The 21851-nt window shown below is 40.5% G+C and overlaps 1 protein-coding gene across 1 annotated transcript in view; it reads right to left on the bottom strand.

Moving 5' to 3' along the window:
* Nucleotides 1–21851, bottom strand: part of cep152 (centrosomal protein 152) — a 31606-nt gene that overhangs the window by 2941 nt on the left and 6814 nt on the right. The window contains exons 3-25 of the mRNA XM_063000308.1: nt 13866–13969; nt 13718–13784; nt 12684–12914; nt 11999–12161; nt 11747–11887; nt 10387–10526; nt 10093–10293; nt 9571–9718; nt 9253–9344; nt 9005–9168; nt 8073–8277; nt 7302–7406; nt 6657–6787; nt 6376–6504; nt 6112–6244; nt 4627–4899; nt 4234–4365; nt 2680–3077; nt 2193–2388; nt 912–987; nt 652–819; nt 393–477; nt 213–295 (exon numbers count right to left, since the gene is read on the bottom strand). Coding sequence (XP_062856378.1) covers nt 213–295; nt 393–477; nt 652–819; nt 912–987; nt 2193–2388; nt 2680–3077; nt 4234–4365; nt 4627–4899; nt 6112–6244; nt 6376–6504; nt 6657–6787; nt 7302–7406; nt 8073–8277; nt 9005–9168; nt 9253–9344; nt 9571–9718; nt 10093–10293; nt 10387–10526; nt 11747–11887; nt 11999–12161; nt 12684–12914; nt 13718–13784; nt 13866–13969 — 3565 coding nt within the window. The remainder of the gene's footprint in view (nt 1–212; nt 296–392; nt 478–651; nt 820–911; nt 988–2192; nt 2389–2679; nt 3078–4233; nt 4366–4626; nt 4900–6111; nt 6245–6375; nt 6505–6656; nt 6788–7301; nt 7407–8072; nt 8278–9004; nt 9169–9252; nt 9345–9570; nt 9719–10092; nt 10294–10386; nt 10527–11746; nt 11888–11998; nt 12162–12683; nt 12915–13717; nt 13785–13865; nt 13970–21851) is intronic.

Genomic DNA, 21851 nt, shown 5'->3' with positions numbered 1-21851 from the left:
AATAATTAACATGCCTAACTAGCAACTAAAAAATGTGTACATTTCATCATCCTTATAAACAAGATGTGATCATCCCAAAGTGATGCTTAAACAATCACACTTAAGCTGGAATGTCTTTTCTTATTAATTTTATTTCCATAATCCGCTTTATTCTGGGCAGGCTCTTAATAGTCTTCATATATTTATATTATGCAACAAAATAAAAAACAGACCTCTGATCTTTTGCACAGCTTTCAGGTATTGTTCCTTCATTTCATCAAGGCCAGCATTAAGATTCTGTCGACCATCTCCATCACTGTAATACAATATAACAATAATAAACACACAGTATATTGTATTAAAGGTCAAATTCAGAGCCTATTTGTATGTTTTATCAAAATGGCAGTACTAACCTTAATTCCTTGCTTTCAGACAGTTTGGCCTCAAGTGCTTTGGCATGGGCCTCCCTCTCTGTACACAAGGCATCTTCATGTTCCTCTAAAAGGACAAAAAGTTCAAATTAAAATTAGTCACAGTAAGTTACTAAGTACTAGCTCCTGAACAAAAAACAGAACATATGGCCAAAATCTCTTTGTTTAAAAAAAACCCCCCAACAACAACAAAAAGAACCATAAGGACAAAGGCAAAGAGTAAAGCACTAGCACTAATCACCCTTAAGCTTGTGCAAAGTGTTCTTATGCTCTCGAACTGTGTGCTGAAGCTGACGGCAAGCCTTCTCCAGATGCCTTTGCAGCTCCTGACACTTCTTCTGGAGTTTGCCAGAGGTCTCAGTACAGCTTTTATTGTCACACACACTTTCACTTCTCTGAGCTGAAGAGCCTGTGAAGCAGTAATGCAGGGGTTTCCCTTCCATTATCAAAAAAATTTAACAATAAGCTTAAAACATCAAGTAGAAGTAGGAGAATACATACTACGTATATGATTAAGTTCCTTCTCATGTTGCTCTTGGGTTTCCTTGAGTACAAGCTTCAACTTTTCCTCACTGCTCTGTATTGCACACAAACCGTTTTTTATTAGAGTCTGTAAATGGCCACATGTATGGTTAACAGAAAATGTCTTTTAGACATAGGGAGAAAATGTACCAAGTGCAGGTCCTGCAATATAGATCTGGCATAATTTCTGATCCAGTACATTTTATATTGTTGAGAGTTTTTCTGTTAACTTCGCATGACATGTCCCACAAGTCAAACTGAGTGTGAATCTGATCAATGCAAAATAAAAGGTTTTGTCAATAACTGGATCACCAATTTTACAGACTGAATCTACAAGTCAGTCCAACTTGTTTAAAGAGATTTTTGTACAGTTGTTAATTTATTACAATCTCCAGTGGCAATGTAGTAACATCACTACTGTTAAAAATTATTCGCTTGTGGGTGCTCTGCTGTGCTATCAACCAGCCGGGCACCCCAACAAAGATGATTGTCTGAGGAACAGTCAGAGGGGTTCCTAAACGCTGTTGCAATTGCAGCCTCTGCTGGCTGGTTGAAATAATTGATTTGCAAACAGTAGTGGAAACTAATGCAGACCAAAATGATCTGCTGTGGCAATCCCTTAATATGAGGGCACCTGTAAAAATGCAAATTGCTGAATATAACTTGTTAAATGTTGAAAACACTATAACAAGTGTAATCCATTTCAATTAATGCTGGAATTAAATATTATTTAAACATTAGCATTATGAGAAAGCAGGTAAAATATTGCTGTCTTAAAGCATCTGTAAAAGACTGTCATTGTGACATTCTGTAACTGAAGATTCATTTATCTATTTCCATTTTTTTTTTTTACCACTGCTTCATCCTGGTCAGGGCTGCCCCAGAATGACTGGGCACTATGCAGAAACACACACCACACACACACAACGCCAAACCATCGCTGGGCCTCCTCTGCCTGGGCGGTCCCCTCCCCAGACATAGCTAGTCATGTCTGCACCTAACTGACCACTACCACAGCTGGGGATTCAAACTCCCCATCCCGGCGGTAGTGGGCTAACGTAATTTACTGCTGCACCACCCAAGCACCTGTGACCGTTTGTGTAAAGGTCAATTCCAAACTAGGTAGTAATAATATCAATACTAATATTAATCCTTTAAATATTGATTTTTTAAAATGACAGTGATAAAACCCTGCCTAAAACAACAACGATGCAAAACAGGGGACACAAAACTCTTTCTGAACCTGATGACATCACTAACCTTCATCCATTCATGCTTGGCACTGGCTACAGATCTGACAAGTGCCTTTCTACACAAGTCTCTCAGTTTGGATCGAAGACTGCCATCCATGCTTTCTTGCTCTTCAGAAACCACTCTCCTCTCGTGCAGCTCCTTTAGCACCTCTTGTAACTCACGCAGCACCTCTTCCTTTGCCCGCTGCCTTTCCTTCAAAAGTCTAAAATATTTTTAAAAAATAAAAAAAGTTTTATCCTTAAGCAAACACTGCCTTTACTTTTTAAAATGTAATAATATCAGGATTGTTCTCTATTGCTCCAAGTACATATTTATTTAGTTTATTTCGTTTCAGTGGCACAAAAAGGCATGTGTCCCATTTTCTTTTATGTATATATCAGCACAAGAAAGACTATACTATACTAGGAGCAAATGTGAAGCCTGATACATTTTTGCATGGATTAATGTGCATTAAACAAAACCATGGTGTAATCATCTAGAGTTTGATAATTACATGCGCTCTTGCTGACTTCTCCACTCCTGCTCTTTCCTGTGCAGGGCCTCCTGTAGTTGAGCTTGGCCCTGTCTGATAGCCTCCTCTCGGGTTTCCTCTGTGATCCTCTCCAACTGAGCCTGGTGTTTCTGCAGTTGGCTGTTCTGCTCCCTCTGGAACTGGCTCCTCAGGCATGAGATCTCCTCCTGCTTTTCAGTGTTCCACAAGTCTCTAGCTGCAGAGAGCTCAGATTTAAGTAGTGAGGTCTGTTCCTCACTGTGATGCTTCAGCTGTGTGGTCAGGTTGTGCACCTTGTCTTGAAGCTCTTGGTTTCTGCTCAAACTGCTATCCAGCTCCTTTAGTTTTTCAGTAATAATCTCCTGCCATTTGTCTTCTGAGGCTTTAATGGCTGAAGACACCTGGATGATGAAAATATGATGGGATATTAGCGTGCAAATAAAATAATTTACCTGTGTGCGATGACTACATATTACATTTGGTCTGACAGATTGCACAATGCTATTTCTTTTAATGATTAAGAGAGTAACAGACAGTATACTTCCTTGGGGAAACACCAGATCTGGTGCATAAGGGTTTGTTACTATAAACACTGATTTTTTTTTGTTGGACAAGAAATTTCAAATGAGAATGCACAACCCCATTTGGAGCATGTCTTTTAGAATTCCGTATTACCAGGTTGTATTATATGCTTTTTCCAGGTCGAAGAAAATTGCTACATGTTCCTTTTTAATGAAGCCATCTCGGATGTAGACTTCCAGGCTAACAAGATGGTCTATGGTTCACTGACCTCTTCTGAAGCTACACTGTTATTTACTAAATTTGTTATTACCTACTAATACCAACACAGAGTAGTTTTTAATCATCACTTCCATGATTTTGCAGACACAGCCAGTTAGAGCAATGAAGTAGTAAATGTTTGGATCACTATGGACTTAAACTATTGGTTTTAGGATTGGGATGATTATAGCTTATTTCCACATTTATGGTGCATTACCTCTTTCCTATATTGCATTAAAACTTAACTATTAGTGATAGGACATTTTATGGAGGGTGTTTTACAAATTGGTTGTGAATTCTATACAGCCCAACTGTGGGAAATTATAGACCAGCTTGTGCTTGTTGGTTGGATGTGAACAGTCTTGGTATTTCCAGCCTTCTGTTTGCATAGTCTATAACATACACAAAAAGTTATATTTGGTTTTTTTTTTTCTACTCTGCATATATTGTAGTGAAAGTATTCAAGATAAATTGACCATTTATTCCAGTATTACAGAAGTAAGTAATAATAGAAATATTAGCTTTACTGACACTATAGGTACAATATGTTGATATGAACTGGTTTTACCAGTTACACTGAGAGCCAGATCAGAAATAAAATGTCAGAGTAACAGTGCGGGTCAAACAATTTGCTGTTTTACACTTTGTTTGTGGCTGGTATATTGATTCAATTAAAATATAATTAGCATGTAAATAAACAAGCAATAAAAACACTGCTGGCTTATGTGTTAGGCAAACAGAGCTACATACATTAAGAATTATGACTACTGAACTTACCTGCTCTTGAGTATATTGCTCCTGTAGCTTCTCCCACTGTTCCCTCTCTGTCTGCAGGTTGGTTTTGTACTCTGGGAGAGAGGTCAGGTCTCTGAGCCAGCTATCCTGGGCCGTGGACACAGCACCTTCAACCTGTAGGAAGCAAGACTAGGTTTTAGGAATATTTCCAGTATCATTTAAGCATTTCATTCTGATCAGGTTAGCAGTGAATTAGCAGGGTTTGCTAACAGCTTGAACAAAATGAGCAAGTCTCAGAAACGAATGCACTTTTATGTGTACATGTTTGTGTTAGTCTGTTAGATAGTAGTTCCCTTTTTGTCTCATTAATTAAACAGTGTCTTGGTGCTGGGGCTGGAAGCTAACTGATACCCCAACTCACTCCATAAAACAAACCTGCAATGACATGTCTTGCACATGTTTCTGCTGCAACTCTCTCTCTCTTCGTCTTCCTGCCTCCTCTACTGCTTTGGCCAGCTTGTTGTCGGCCTCTTGCTGCAGTGCCACTCTCTGCTCACCGAGTCTGGTCTCAAGCTGCTCCAGGGAGATGAGCTGGGTTTCTGACTCTGAGCTGTTCGTCTGAGAGGAGCCCTCCTGGGTTTCTGCAGCTTTCGCTTTTTGCTTTTCCCTAAGGGCCTCCTCCAGTCTTTGAGCCGAGTTCTTTTCGAACTAGGTGAGTAAAGTTAGGACATAGTGTGCTTTAGTGAGAACATGGACATGCACAAATCCACTCCTATATTTAAACACAAACAGCATGTAAACACCTAGAATTAGCAAAATAAAAGGCCTATAGTGACCCAATTCTCACCCTCTGTAAAAAGAAAAAAGAAAAAAAAAAAGCCAAGTGACCCAATTCTTGCCATCTGATAAAAAAAAAAGCATGCTTGAATACTTGATTATGTTCTCTCAAAAGCACTATAGCAGCCTTGCACATTAGTGTCATTATATACTCATCAGAAATAAGGATCAGGCATAAGCAGAAGACAAATAATACAAGGGCCAATTTACATGCTCATTTTCTAGTCATAATATCCTTAATTTGTAAGTGTAATTGCATCTCTATGTTCCCTCTTTTTAGATAACCTGTTAATCTAGGGCCCCTTGAGCCAAGAGGGTTAAGGGCCTTGCTCAAGAGCCCAACAGTGGCTGCATGGCAGAGCTGGAATTCAAACCCACAACCTTTACATTGGAACAAAACACAACCATTAGGCAATGATCAGAGTATGCAAAGGATTTTATAAAAAAATAAAATAACCATCTCTACATTGACAGCTGCCTATACTCATTTGTCATAATCACAGACTTTTTATACACACAGCATGAGGGCTTGGTATCTGTAACAGATGTCATTCATCAAACAATGACTAATTTGTCACCCACAAACTGACAAGCAGCAGGTTTACGGCAGAAGTGTCAGGTCTTTTAGGTGTTCATGGGTTCCAGCACCGGTTTTTTTTTTTATTTTTTTTTTTTATTCCAACTAAAGGAGTGTTTTCCAAAATCACACAAATGCAAGTGTCTTGTTTTACACTGCAATAATTTTTTTTCTAGTTATTTATGCAGTCCTTAGCGAACCCCTTTTTTCCTGCTAATCAGGGTCCTTGCACAGCGTTTGAAGCCCCCACCCACATAGTCCGGCCATCCTGGCCTAGCAGACACCATGGCCAATTAGTGTCTGCTGCAGGCACTGCCCATTATGCCCAATAGATGGTGCCCAGCCGACCGGTTTAGAACCGAGGAGTTCAGAATCTCGGCACTGGTGTGTTAGCAGAAAATTTTTTGAAACTTGAGTGAATTAGTGATTTTACTATAAGGGCTATTATAAACATAAAATGTCAGCTAACCAGTGTTATGACTGACAAGACAATGACACTTTATTACCTTAGCCTCTCTTAGTTTCTCCTCCTTAATTCTGCTTTGAAGAGCCTCTTCCAGCTTGTCCTTTTCTTTGCAAACAGAAAGGTAGCATTCCTGCACAGCCAACACCTCTTGATTGAGGTCAGCTAATTTAGATCTGTTAAGAACATACACAAGCAAGTCAGTTTACAAAGACCAAACCTATGACGATTACCATTGTAACAGCACTTAGTCACAAGCACCCTGCACACTTTTCTTAGAATACATTTTGCATATAATCGCTCTTACTCCAGCTGCTGAATTTGGTGTTGATGTCGAGCTGTGAGCTGCTCCACATGAGCTGAATGTTCTTGAACGAGTTCTGCACGCACATGCTGCACCACGTCATCTCTGTACTGCTGCTGAGTCCTTTCATACCTTACAACACACACACACACACACATTGTTTTACTTAGCTCCATAATATGCTCCAGATTTAAACAAAATGCAATGTGGTCTAATCAAGGAAAAATGTGCAACACAGCCAGCATTAAAATCCACCCTTGTAAAGTGCATGAAGAGTTTCTTGCCTTTCTGCAGCCTCTTGTTTCTCCTGATCCAGCTCCTGAATCATCTCTCTCATCTTTATGCAAAGCTCAGAGTTTGCTGCTTTTACCTTCTCCTCACTCTGCTTTAGCTCCTTATTTCGCATCTCAAGAGCCTGTCATTAAAAAAAAAAATTAGTTTAAAAAACAGTATTTTAAACCATCGCTCTATGTAGAAAGTTTCCAGCTCTACAGGGAAACAGCAAGTGCAGAGGACACTTTCGATAAGACATCAATCCATTGCAGGGCACTGGCGAAGCAACTGTGAAGACGCCTGACCTGCAGCACCAGTGAGATTTTAACCCGGATCCCAGCAGCGGTGGGCTAACATAACAGACAACTGCGCCACTCACATGCCTATCAGATTATATTGATAAGCAAACTGGACACACCCTTTGCCCTGCTGCACCAGGCTTTTCCAGGTAAACTTGTGTTACATGACTTGGATTAGTTTATTGAAATGTGACACTATAAATAAATAAATAAATAAATAAAAATATTGCAGCCTATTTTGACACTTATAACACATGAATGTGTGAGTGAAATGATTATTTATACACTTTTAATTATCACAATACCACACAAATAAACAACTTGTTAAATGACAAAAAGAATAATAGTTCCCGAGACCTCTACTCTCTTCTGGAGTTGCTGTCGTTCCGTTTCCAGTCTCACAAGCTCTTTGTGTGGGGCGCTTGATTGTTCCAAAAGCTTTTCTAGGCTGTTCTCCCTCACCTGCACCAGACAGAGAATGCAAACTCTTCAGCAATTAGGTCAAGGTTTAATAGAAGAGCATTACCCAGTATAACAGTACTTCAATCATTTGATGTGATGATGCGGTGAAAGCTCATCACTGTCAGATTTAGTCACTACTGTGCTAAAACCGAAGTGGCTATGACATAAAAGCTTTCTAGAACATGTCCCTGTTTAAAACAAAAGTAGTTTAATTCATATTATAAGCATACTTAACAAAAGGCTTTGCTTTGAAATATCTCTAACAGAACTTAATCAAATGCTATGTGTTGCATACTTTTGGTGGGTGATAGCACATTGCTTAGCTTCAATTGTATGCATGCACACAGGTTCCGTTACTCACTTTTACCTTACTTGTTATTATGTGTTCTTTACGCTTAAGACACATGATTTTAAAATGAACTGCAGTGTATACAGTTATTTTTTAGCCATGCAAGCACACATCCATAGTCACGGCAGGCAGATGTTGTTTACACGGCACACTCCTGCTGTGTCCCAAACCACATCCTATGTGATGCATACTGTGCAACCGTACAGTCAGAGGTGCACTACTTCTAACAGACAGTATTATTTAGTACAGTACTCCAAGATTTAAGACATAGTTACACTATGTTTAGAAACAAATAAGCATTCAAAGATAGTTCTCACCACTGAGTCTTTGGCCATCTTCTCAGCTCCTTGTAACTGGGTTTGCAGCTGCTCTAGACGACTGTGGGAGGTTCGAAGATCTTCTTGTAGCTGAGAGATCTTTTCCCTTTTAGATTTCAGCTGGGCCAAACATCGCTGAAGCTCGGTCTTGAGGTCTTTCGTCAAGTCCGTCTTAGACTGACTAGAGTCTGATAATGCAGGAGTGCTAAAATGAGGGGGGGACAGAAGTAGCCGTAAGTGACTAAAGAGGAAAAAAAAATCTGACCCGTTTCCTAAAAACATTTGCATATTGAACCCAGAGCATGGTTTATTGTTTATATTTTAATCATGCTTCTTGTGTTTGCCTTTATTATGGCTTTAATTGCATCTCCTTTACTGCTGCAGACCCCTACCCAGACCGAGCGGGGCCGTATCTAAACACATGCCCCACAGGTTTAACCCGTTTAGTAGCCAACAGCTGCTTTTCACCTGCATAAGGCAGGTTCACAAAGGGATCAGTATCAGGTGCAGAGAGACAGACACTTATCTGGATCATTCACCGGCACTGTACAGGCACCACTGACCAGCCAGCAGAGGCCAAAATTGCAGCCATAATGTGAAATCCCTTCATCCTACCCTCCATTAGACATAGGCATTTTTGTCTAATGCAACAACATATCACGACACCCGATTAAATAGTTTATAGCCTAAAATGTAAATATAAAACTATAAAATATTTTTGCTACAATTGCTCGTTTAAAACTGCATTTTGCCAATTAACTAATTATTTAATTAGCCTAACTTCAATGTTGCTAAAATGTCCATATAATGGCAATAACTCATCTCAATATTAAACAAAACATGATTTTAGTCTTCATTGTGTAACCCTAATCCAAACATTCACATACATTTTGATATGCTGTAGTACTTTACAACATGCTTGTTAACATTACCTGTTATTTTTGTCTTTTTTCCAGTTAACTTTCTTTATCCCAAGATCTATGTAGGATTCTGACAGCTGGTTTTCCCAGTCTGGGTTCGAGTCAAATGAAAGTGTCCCGAGCTTCACAGCAGACTCATACAGGGTGACCTGTTCCTTCAGCTCATTTAACTCTTCCTGTATAAAGAAAATGAGTTACTGCACACACATGGGTCATATGGTATTGGTTTTGGATTCTCACACAGGGCCGGCATAACTTACTTGCAGTGCTTTGTTCATATTTTCACTTATGTTGCGACTAGACTGAGCCTGCTGTAGTTTTATCTGCATCTGGCTCATCTCTTGCACAGAGCCTAAAAATACAGGCAAATATAAATACAAACATTTAAAATTTAAGACAATGTACTTTACAATGCTGGTTTTATAGGGGATTTTATGAAGAGGAACAAACATATTACAGACAAGATGACATTTGAGCTACACTGCTTAAGGGTAATATGCATTATGTTAAAATCAGTTAACCGAATATTTGTGCAGGAACAGACAACTGACCCATATAGTGATCACACACACACATACCAGTTTGAAGTAGCTTGGCACACTGTTGCTGGCTCTCCTCCAAACGCTGTGTGAGGGCGTTGATGACCGCAGCTCTGTCCACCTGCTCTTCCTCTCGTTGCCTTTCCAGCTGCTTCACCTGCTCCCGCAGCCTCTGGCCTGCCTGCACCTGCCAAGTGCAAACACATACTACTTTGCTCTTTATGTAAAATAAAAAGCCCAAAGACTACACGGACTTGTAGTGCCATCTAGGGAACATGTAGTGAAAATCATGAACGGCAACACACTACTCTTAGTTACAAATGATTAAGATCAAATTGTTAGTTGCTAATATTTTTATTACAGAATTTATATTCTTTTTAGAAGTATTAAACCAGGCCACATAAAGGCAAAAATAAAATCAATAAATTGCAAAAAAAAACCTAATCCTGACAAGCTCTAAAGCACATTAAATTTGGTACTTAAATGTATCAGTTCTGTTTAATTTTCACCGGCTCTTCACACGGACCCTACATGTAATGAGTAAATTCTAAGTGTACCGACCTGCTCATTCAGGCTTTGAGTGACTGAATCCAGTTTTTGCTGGAGGGCGAGAACTCTCGCCTCATGCTGTTCCCTCATTGCAGCCACGTCTCTGTCGTGCTGTTCTCGCGCTCGCGTCAGTGTTTCAGAACGGCACAGCTCAGTCATCTGCTTCTGCAAGCTGTCTACAGCTGCCTCAGCAGCATGCTGTTTCTTTATGTTCTACACAAAAGCATACACACAGTGAACACAGCCTTTGAATGATGCAGCTAGATTCCTTAATGGAATACTTGATTCCCACTGCTGAATTTGTACCTCCTGTTCTCTCTCTGTAAGCATTTGAATCTGTCGCTCCATAGAGTTGACTTCTTTCTGCAGCTGAGATTCTCTATCTTTCGCCTCATCTATCAGACAGCCAGACTCCTTCAGTGATAATGCCAGCCCTTCCTTTTCATCTGGATACAGACAAAGCAATACAGCCATTCACACTTCTGGTAGACTCAATCATGGTTATTTCACAACTTACATATTGCATATGTTTATGCCCTGGAATAATAAAAATTTATTAAGTGTAGTGGCTCAGCAGGTTACGGTACTGAACTTTTTATCAGTTCATTTGTTTATTAGGATTTAAGGTCATGGTTTTTACTTTGGTTACATTCATGACAGGACAGGTAGTTACTGGTTACACATGATTCATCAGCTCAAGTTCAACGTCAAACATCGTCACGGGCAATTTTGTATCTCCAGTTTACCTCACTTACATGTCTTTGGACTGTGAGATGGATCCTGGACGAAACCCATGCACACAGACAGAAAACATGTACACTCCATACAAAAAAGACCTGGACCACTTCATTTGGGAAACAAACCCAGGACTTTCCTGCTGCAAGGTAAAAGTGCTACCCACTGAACCACCGTGCCACCCTGTGACCAGTTCAAGGCGCACCACTGCCAAGTTGCCTCTAGCAGGACCCATATTAACACAAAAATAGCTTAATCAAGCACCTGCCTTGGCCATCTCAGTCCCCTGATCTAAACCTCATAGAAAACCCGTGGGGCGAACTACAGATGAGAGTGCACAGTAGAGCAGGGTTTTTCAAACTTTCTTTCAAGCAACCAACATTTTGTCCATGATTTTTTACACGACCCAAGCAACACAAGCAATGCATCTTACTCTGTGTTTTACAAGATGTAACATAAAGCCTCCACAAGGGGGCATTCGCATACAAGTTTACATGTGACCCTTTTTTTTTTTCAGCTCACAATGAACTAAGGGTCGTGACCCAGGACTTGGAAAACGCAGCAATAGAGGACCCTGGATGATCTGGAAAGGTTCTGTAAAAAGGAATAGTCTCAAATTCCCTGCTCTGCATTCTCCAATGCTATACAACGTTATAGGAGAAGACTAAATGCTGTTTAACTGCAAAGGGAAGTTGTACAAACTATTAAATGCATGGGGTGCTAATTGTTAAAAATGATTATTCCTGGTTACGGGATTCTTTTCTGAATAAATGTTCATAACAGTTGGATTTTTCTTATTGTTTCAGTGTGAAATACAGCAATTCACCAAAAGGTGATTTCTTATACCTCTTTTTACTCAGCTTTATCAGGGGTGCCAATTATTGTGAAGGGGACTGTAGTTCTTTGTAGTGTCTGTCAAAAGTTAGCTTACCTTTAACGATGGCAAACTGATGCTCCAAATATCTCACTTTACGTCGGTTATCCTCTAGTTTCTGTTCCAGATGTTCAATCTGCCTTGACTGAGCTTTGTTTAAAATCTTCAACTGTGCACATTCTTGAGCATTAACATCAGCTAAAAAAAAAAAAAAAAGAGAGCGCACACTTCTCATTTCTATGAATTATCATTAAAAATGGGTTTTATGCATTGAATATTACCAGTTTGTTTTTGTTTTTAACAACTTACTTGGTGATGCATCGAGAAAGTCTCGTTGCAGCTGGTCGAAGTGACCATTTTGATGAGCTGGCTGAACGTTAAACATGTTTGCTTGGTGTGCTGGGTTCTGTGGCTGGTAGCTTGCTTCGTAACAGTCAACATCTTCATTCTTAGCTACTCCATTATCAAAATTCTGAAATTTAAAAGAAAAAAAATCATTACATTTAATTGCATATTAACTAAAGATTTATTACTAGTTCTGTCAAAATTATTACCGTAACTGCCTGTTAACTGATTATAAATGACTACAATTAATAGTTTACTTTTGTAAACAAGCTTACATTTTCATGGAGGAGCAAACACCAGTTTTACCAACAATAATTTTATTATAAAGGACATAGCCAATTATGTCTGTGTAGACAACCAGCCGGTTAATAGCACAGCTGAGATTCAAACCGAGCAGGTGGTGGGCTAGTGTAGTAGACTGCTGCTCCAAGTGAGAGCCCCATGCTGCGACACAGTAACCCTTATTAGTGGCCTTATTAAAGGCCTATGAACTACTGTATTTGTATCTAAGCAGCTTTTATAATATCGAAAGACCTTGATACAAATAATAAATAATAAAGGTTTTAATGCATAAAAGTTTTTATAATCATTTGTTTAACAAACAAACAAACAAACAAACTAGGGAAAAGCATGCGTATTTAACAGTTACCTGAAATCGATTTCTGCCATTGGTATGGATTTCATGGCCTTGCTCATCTTCATGGTTCCCTGTCCTGTGGTAGAGACCCATGTGTGGGTATGCAGCCTGTTCATAGCCCTCCTCGGTAGAGAAGTCAGAGTCTGCTGTTCCGGCAGAAGAGTATACACAATCCGCAGGCTCATACTGATAGTTCTGACCATGGTGTGTATTCCAGTCAAGAGCTAAATGCTCAGTCCTATTCTGGAGATCAATAACATTACCACTGTCAGAAAGTGCTGTGAAAAAAAGCATTTACCCTCTTCCTGATTTATTTTTTAATTTGTATATATTTTTTATGTAATATAGGACAAAGAGAGAGTTTCTGCATGATCTTATACACCATGGATGAGTCTGTATCCCTGTAACTATACATAACCAAGACCTTTCTGAAAAATTATGGCACAAGAAGCTGATTTCCCCAGGCAGTGTCTGGCTGTATGTTGTCTTAAAGCCTAAAAAATAAAACTGTCAAAGTGACCAAAATGTTCTTTACAGCTCAATGCTTAAATTATTGTTCATTTTATTACATTTTTATGACAGCTTAATTCTGGTAAGGGTTTTGGCAGGTTCATAAACACTGAGCGCAAGTCAGAAATACCCTGAACAGGACGTCAATACATCGCAGGGCTTTAGCCACCTACTACAGAACTGCCTAGACTTGAACCCGGCTCCCAGCTGCGTTGGGCCCGACCCCCTGTGCCACCTGAGTGCTTACTTAAATTCGATTTATTATTATTATTATTATTATTATTTATATAGCTTGTTTTATAACATTAATAGTAACACTATTCTGGCTTTTTGTCAGGGTGACATTCCATTGACCAAGAGTATATTCTTATACAGATTAGTTTTTGACTGTATTCAAAAGAAGCTATGAAAATAAAAAACTACATTAAAAAAAACTGTATTTTTTTTACATCAAAAGCCGATTCTGGGGTTTTTTCATGCAGAAAACTCTCACTGTGAATAAACTTTTAAAACTGAACTGAAAGTAAGAAACTTACCTCTTCAGCAGAATGAGGATGAGGTTGATTGGACCACTCAGACTGTCCATTCCAAGAATGTTGGGCTCTATAATACATTAAACATGCTTATAAATACTCCTGAAATTATGTACTTCACAGAAAACAAATACTTGACAGGCTTGTGTACCCATTGTCTCGTCGGGGACTGCAGGTTGAATGGTCCAGCTCTGGTGAGGAGTCATGGCTATCCTCCAGCATATCGTCTGGAAGGTCTGTCAGAAGCTTGTGGAGCTAAAGAACACATATGTTGTATGAAACAATGTGCATAAATCTAGAGAGACTCGACAATGTGTAGGAAACCATAGCAACTGTTGACAAAAACAATACCAGCCACTTTCATAACAAGGAGATTTGTCTTCTATAAAAAAGTTACACCTAAGGCTATATATATATAAATATTAAATAAATGCGCAGGAAATAAACATTGGTTCATGATCAGCAAAACAAGTCCACAGACAAAATACAACAGGCATTACAGACAGATGAAGAGTCTGGACCTGAGAGACTTACTTGCCATAATGAGTGGCGTATCAACCTGACATCTTCCACGGTCTCCTCACACACAAAAACATGTTCAATCCCGCACATTTAGACTACACACAGTGACAGTGTTGTCACAGCTAGCTTTGGTTACTGAACCACATGCTTTCAAGTTGCAGGAGTTTGGCTCTGTGAATCATATGATCAAGCAGGCGCAAGTACAGAAACAAAAGGAGGAACTTATCCTGTATTTAGTTTGTGCTGTGTCCTACTTCAAGTTCTTCTGTTAGGCTTGGACCATACATTTTGATTAACTGGAGCAAAAACAATCCCACATGCCAATAAAAAAACAAATCTGCCAGCTATCCATATAACCTAGACCTACACAACTTTGTCCTCTACAAAACATATTACTCTATCCCTTTTAGTGGTTAAAACATCAGACAAGACAATGTGGTCAGCTATGCTGAGAGAGCACAAAACTAAGAGAAAGCCAGTGAATTAAGCCAGAGAAGCACATGCTGTGAGAGTCATCAGACACACCTGACAGCTCTTTCACTTCAGCCAATAACAGTTTAAGTCTATTGAGCAGTAGATAACTTAGGAGTGAGTCACAGCCTACATGCCTCTGATTGGAAGAGTTTCGCCTTCAAACACAAACATCTCAGGGCATTTTTAAGAGGAGGTGTTCCCTCTTCTACTTGCTAAAAATAATCATTAAAACAAACAACATACAACATTAATTTAAATGCATCGATTGGTTGAGATATTAGCTGATCATATAGTGCAGATCAAGAACTGCACTATATTGCCAAAAGTGTGTGGACACTATAAGCTTGACTATAAGCTTGTTGGACATCCAAGTGACAATCCCTTTCAACTTAATTTTGATAAAATAGCAGATCATCAAAATAAGGTCAAATTTTAACATAATTAACGTCGTTACACAAACAAGGCAATACAGAAAAACAAATACAAAATAAACTGTACAGAATGACATTTGACACCAGCAATTATTAGTCTCGTTTTTCTGCATCCACAATTAAACATAATCAACCGCAATTATTCTGAGCTTCCCTAATTACAAGTTCATTTCACTTCATGCTGGCATATACTGCAGTAAAATTCGATATCAGAAACCCTAGGACTATTTTAGATGTTTCATGGATTCCATGTCTTGGCGGGTCGGAGCTGTTTGGACAGCTAATTAGAAAGGTGGTTTTAATGAGTTGGCTCATCTTATAAAAACATTATATATATACATATATATGTATATATATATATATATATACACAATATATACAGTGTATCACAAAAGTGAGTACACCCCTCACATTTCTGCAAATATTTCATTATATCTTTTCATGGGACAACACTATAGACATGAAACTTGGATATAACTTAGAGTAGTCAGTGTACAGCTTGTATAGCAGTGTAGATTTACTGTCTTCTGAAAATAACTCAACACACAGTCATTAATGTCTAAATAGCTGGCAACATAAGTGAGTACACCCCACAGTGAACATGTCCAAATTGTGCCCAAATGTGTCGTTGTCCCTCCCTGGTGTCATGTGTCAAGGTCCCAGGTGTAAATGGGGAGCAGGGCTGTTAAATTTGGTGTTTTGGGTACAATTCTCTCATACTGGCCACTGGATATTCAACATGGCACCTCATGGCAAAGAACTCTCTGAGGATGTGAGAAATAGAATTGTTGCTCTCCACAAAGATGGCCTGGGCTATAAGAAGATTGCTAACACCCTGAAACTGAGCTACAGCATGGTGGCCAAGGTCATACAGCGGTTTTCCAGGACAGGTTCCACTCGGAACAGGCTTCGCCAGGGTCGACCAAAGAAGTTGAGTCCACGTGTTCGGCGTCATATCCAGAGGTTGGCTTTAAAAAATAGACACATGAGTGCTGCCAGCATTGCTGCAGAGGTTGAAGACGTGGGAGGTCAGCCTGTCAGTGCTCAGACCATACGCCGCACACTGCATCAACTCGGTCTGCATGGTCGTCATCCCCGAAGGAAGCTGACGCACAAGAAAGCCCACAAACAGTTTGCTGAAGACAAGCAGTCCAAGAACATGGATTACTGGAATGCCCTGTGGTCTGACGAGACCAAGATAAACTTGTTTGGCTCAGATGGTGTCCAGCATGTGTGGCGGCGCCCTGGTGAGAAGTACCAAGACAACTGTATCTTGCCTACAGTCAAGCATGGTGGTGGTAGCATCATGGTCTTGGGCTGCATGAGTGTTGCTGGCACTGGGGAGCTGCAGTTTATTGAGGGAAACATGAATTCCAACATGTACTGTGACATTCTGAAACAGAGCATGATCCCCTCCCTTCGAAAACTGGGCCTCATGGCAGTTTTCCAACAGGATAATGACTCCAAACACAACCTCCAAGATGACAACTGCCTTGCTGAGGAAGCTGAAGGTAAAGGTGATGGACTAAACCCAATTGAGCACATGTGGCGCATCCTCAAGTGGAAGGTGGAGGAGTTCAAGGTGTCTAACATCCACCAGCTCCGTAATGTCATCATGGAGGAGTGGAAGAGGATTCCAGTAGCAACCTGTGCAGCTCTGGTGAATTCCATGCCCAGGAGGGTTAAGGCAGTGCTGGATAATAATGGTGGTCACACAAAATATTGACACTTTGGGCACAATTTGGACATGTTCACTGTGGGGTGTACTCACTTATGTTGCCAGCCATTTAGACATTAATGGCTGTGTGTTGAATTATTTTCAGAAGACAGTAAATCTACACTGCTATACAAGTTGTACACTGACTACTCTAAGTTATATCCAAGTTTTATTTCTATAGTGTTGTCCCATGAAAAGATATAATAAAATATTTGCAGAAATGTGAGGGGTGTACTCACTTTTGTGATACACTGTATATATATATATATATATATATATATATATATACATATACAGGTCCTTCTCAAAAAATTAGCATATTGTGATAAAGTTCATTATTTTCCATAATGTAATGATAAAAATTAAACTTTCATATATTTTAGATTCATTGCACACCAACTGAAATATTTCAGGTCTTTTATTGTTTTAATACTGATGATTTTGGCATACAGCTCATGAAAACCCAAAATTCCTATCTCAAACAATTAGCATATCATGAAAAGGTTCTCTAAACGAGCTATTAACCTAATCATCTGAATCAACGAATTAACTCTAAACACCTGCAAAAGATTCCTGAGGCTTTTAAAAACTCCCAGCCTGGTTCATTACTCAAAACTGCAATCATGGGTAAGACTGCCGACCTGACTGCTGTCCAGAAGGCCATCATTGACACCCTCAAGCAAGAGGGTAAGACACAGAAAGAAATTTCTGAACGAATAGGCTGTTCCCAGAGTGCTGTATCAAGGCACCTCAGTGGGAAGTCTGTGGGAAGGAAAAAGTGTGGCAGAAAACGCTGCACAACGAGAAGAGGTGACCGGACCCTGAGGAAGATTGTGGAGAAGGGCCGATTCCAGACCTTGGGGGACCTGCGGAAGCAGTGGACTGAGTCTGGAGTAGAAACATCCAGAGCCACCGTGCACAGGCGTGTGCAGGAAATGGGCTACAGGTGCCGCATTCCCCAGGTCAAGCCACTTTTGAACCAGAAACAGCGGCAGAAGCGCCTGACCTGGGCTACAGAGAAGCAGCACTGGACTGTTGCTCAGTGGTCCAAAGTACTGTTTTCGGAAATCAAGGTGCCAGAGTCTGGAGGAAGACTGGGGAGAAGGAAATGCCAAAATGCCTGAAGTCCAGTGTCAAGTACCCACAGTCAGTGATGGTCTGGGGTGCCATGTCAGCTGCTGGTGTTGGTCCACTGTGTTTTATCAAGGGCAGGGCCAATGCAGCTAGCTATCAGGAGATTTTGGAGCACTTCATGCTTCCATCTGCTGAAAAGCTTTATGGAGATGAAGATTTCATTTTTCAGCACGACCTGGCACCTGCTCACAGTGCCAAAACCACTGGTGAATGGTTTACTGACCATGGTATTACTGTGCTCAATTGGCCTGCCAACTCTCCTGACCTGAACCCCATAGAGAATCTGTGGGATATTGTGAAGAGAAAGTTGAGAGACACAAGACCCAACACTCTGGATGAGCTTAAGGCCGCTATCGAAGCATCCTGGGCCTCCATAACACCTCAGCAGTGCCACAGGCTGATTGCCTCCATGCCACGCCGCATTGAAGCAGTCATTTCTGCAAAAGGATTCCCGACCAAGTATTGAGTGCATAACTGAACATAATTATTTGAAGGTTGACTTTTTTTGTATTAAAAACACTTTTCTTTTATTGGTCGGATGAAATATGCTAATTTTTTTAGATAGGAATTTTGGGTTTTCATGAGCTGTATGCCAAAATCATCAGTATTAAAACAATAAAAGACCTGAAATATTTCAGTTGGTGTGCAATGAATCTAAAATATATGAAAGTTTAATTTTTATCATTACATTATGGAAAATAATGAACTTTATCACAATATGCTAATTTTTTGAGAAGGACCTGTATATATATATATATATATATATATATATATACAGTGTATCACAAAAGTGAGTACACCCCTCACATTTCTGCAGATATTTAAGTATATCTTTTCATTTGACAACACTAACAAAATGACACTTTGACACAATGAAAAGTAGTCTGTGTGCAGCTTATATAACAGTGTAAATTTATTCTTCCCTCAAAATAACTCAATATACAGCCATTAATGTCTAAACCACCGGCAACAAAAGTGAGTACACCCCTTAGTGAAAGTTCCTGAAGTGTCAATATTTTGTGTGGCCACCATTATTTCCCAGAACTGCCTTAACTCTCCTGGGCATGGAGTTTACCAGAGCTTCACAGGTTGCCACTGGAATGCTTTTCCACTCCTCCATGACGACATCACGGAGCTGGCGGATATTCGAGACTTTGCGCTCCTCCACCTTCCGCTTGAGGATGCCCCAAAGATGTTCTATTGGGTTTAGGTCTGGAGACATGCTTGGCCAGTCCATCACCTTTACCCTCAGCCTCTTCATTAAAGCAGTGTTCATCTTAGAGGTGTGTTTGGGGTCATTATCATGCTGGAACACTGCCCTGCGACCCAGTTTCCGGAGGGAGGGGATCATGCTCTGCTTCAGTATTTCACAGTACATATTGGAGTTCATGTGTCCCTCAATGAAATGTAACTCCCCAACACCTGCTGCACCCATGCAGCCCCAGACCATGGCATTCCCACCACCATGCTTGACTGTAGGCATGACACACTTATCTTTGTACTCCTCACCTGATTGCCGCCACACATACTTGAGACCATCTGAACCAAACAAGTTAATCTTGGTCTCATCAGACCATAGGACATGGTTCCAGTAATCCATGTCCTTTGTTGACATGTCTTCAGCAAACTGTTTGCAGGCTTTCTTGTGTAGAGACTTCAGAAGAGGCTTCCTTCTGGGGTGACAGCCATGCAGACCAATTTGATGTAGTGTGCAGCGTATGGTCTGAGCACTGACAGGCTGACCCCCCACCTTTTCAATCTCTGCAGCAATGCTGACAGCACTCCTGCGCCTATCTTTCAAAGACAGCAGTTGGATGTGACGCTGAGCACGTGCACTCAGCTTCTTTGGACGACCAACGCGAGGTCTGTTCTGAGTGGACCCTGCTCTTTTAAAACGCTGGATGATCTTGGCCACTGTGCTGCAGCTCAGTTTCAGGGTGTTGGCAATCTTCTTGTAGCCTTGGCCATCTTCATGTAGCGCAACAATTCGTCTTTTAAGATCCTCAGAGAGTTCTTTGCCATGAGGTGCCATGTTGGAACTTTCAGTGACCAGTATGAGAGAGTGTGAGAGCTGTACTACTAAATTGAACACACCTGCTCCCTATGCACACCTGAGACCTAGTAACACTAACGAGTCACATGACATTTTGGAGGGAAAATGACAAGCAGTGCTCAATTTGGACATTTAGGGGTGTAGTCTCTTAGGGGTGTACTCACTTTTGTTGCCGGTGGTTTAGACATTAATGGCTGTATATTGAGTTATTTTGAGGGAAGAATAAATTTACACTGTTATATAAGCTGCACACAGACTACTTTTCATTGTGTCAAAGTGTCATTTTGTCAGTGTTGTCCCATGAAAAGATATACTTAAATATCTGCAGAAATGTGAGGGGTGTACTCACTTTTGTGATACACTGTATATATATATATATATATATATATATATATATATATATATATATATATATATATATATATACAGGGGTTGGACAAAATAACTGAAACACCTGTCATTTTAGTGTGGGAGGTTTCATGGCTAAATTGGACCAGTCTGGTGGCCAATCTTCATTAATTGCACATTGCACCAGTAAGAGCAGAGTGTGAAGGTTCAATTAGCAGGGTAAGAGCACAGTTTTGCTCAAAATATTGCAATGCACACAACATTATGGGTGACATACCAGAGTTCAAAAGAGGACAAATTGTTGGTGCACGTCTTGCTGGCGCATCTGTGACCAAGACAGCAAGTCTTTGTGATGTATCAAGAGCCACGGTATCCAGGGTAATGTCAGCATACCACCAAGAAGGACAAACCACATCCAACAGGATTAACTGTGGACGCAAGAGGAAGCTGTCTGAAAGGGATGTTCGGGTGCTAACCCGGATTGTATCCAAAAAACATAAAACCACGGCTGCCCAAATCACGGCAGAATTAAATGTGCACCTCAACTCTCCTGTTTCCACCAGAACTGTCCGTCGGGAGCTCCACAGGGTCAATATACACGGCCGGGCTGCTATAGCCAAACCTTTGGTCACTCGTGCCAATGCCAAACGTCGGTTTCAATGGTGCAAGGAGTGCAAATCTTGGGCTGTGGACAATGTGAAACATGTATTGTTCTCTGATGAGTTCACCTTTACTGTTTTCCCCACATCCGGGAGAGTTACGGTGTGGAGAAGCCCCAAAGAAGCGTACCACCCAGACTGTTGCATGCCCAGAGAGAAGCATGGGGGTGGATCAGTGATGGTTTGGGCTGCCATATCATGGCATTCCCTTGGACCAATACTTGTGCTAGATGGGCGCGTCACTGCCAAGGACTACCGAACCATTCTGGAGGACCATGTGCATCCAATGGCGGTGCCGTGTATCAGGATGACAATGCACCAATACACACAGCAAGACTGGTGAAAGATTGGTTTGATGAACATGAAAGTGAAGTTGAACATCTCCCATGGCTTGCACAGTCACCAGATCTAAATATTATTGAGCCACTTTGGGGTGTTTTGGAGAAGCGAGTCAGGAAACGTTTTCCTCCACCAGCATCACGTAGTGACCTGGCCACTATCCTGCAACAAGAATGGCTTAAAATCCCTCTGACCACTGTGCAGGACTTGTATATGTCATTTCCAAGACGAATTTACGCTGTATTGGCCGCAAAAGGAGGCCCTACACCATACTAATAAATTATTGTGGTCTAAAACCAGGTGTTTCAGTTATTTTGTCCAACCCCTGTATATATGTATACAGTGTATCACAAAAGTGAGTACACCCCTCACATTTCTGCAAATATTTCATTATATCTTTTCATGGGACAACACTATAGACATGAAACTTGGATATAACTTAGAGTAGTCAGTGTACAAC

Source organism: Trichomycterus rosablanca, chromosome 1, assembly GCF_030014385.1.
Source record: "Trichomycterus rosablanca isolate fTriRos1 chromosome 1, fTriRos1.hap1, whole genome shotgun sequence".
Classification (NCBI taxonomy): Eukaryota; Metazoa; Chordata; class Actinopteri; order Siluriformes; family Trichomycteridae; genus Trichomycterus; species Trichomycterus rosablanca.
Note: the sequence above shows the minus strand (reverse complement) of the source record. Positions and strands in the feature narration are given on the sequence as shown.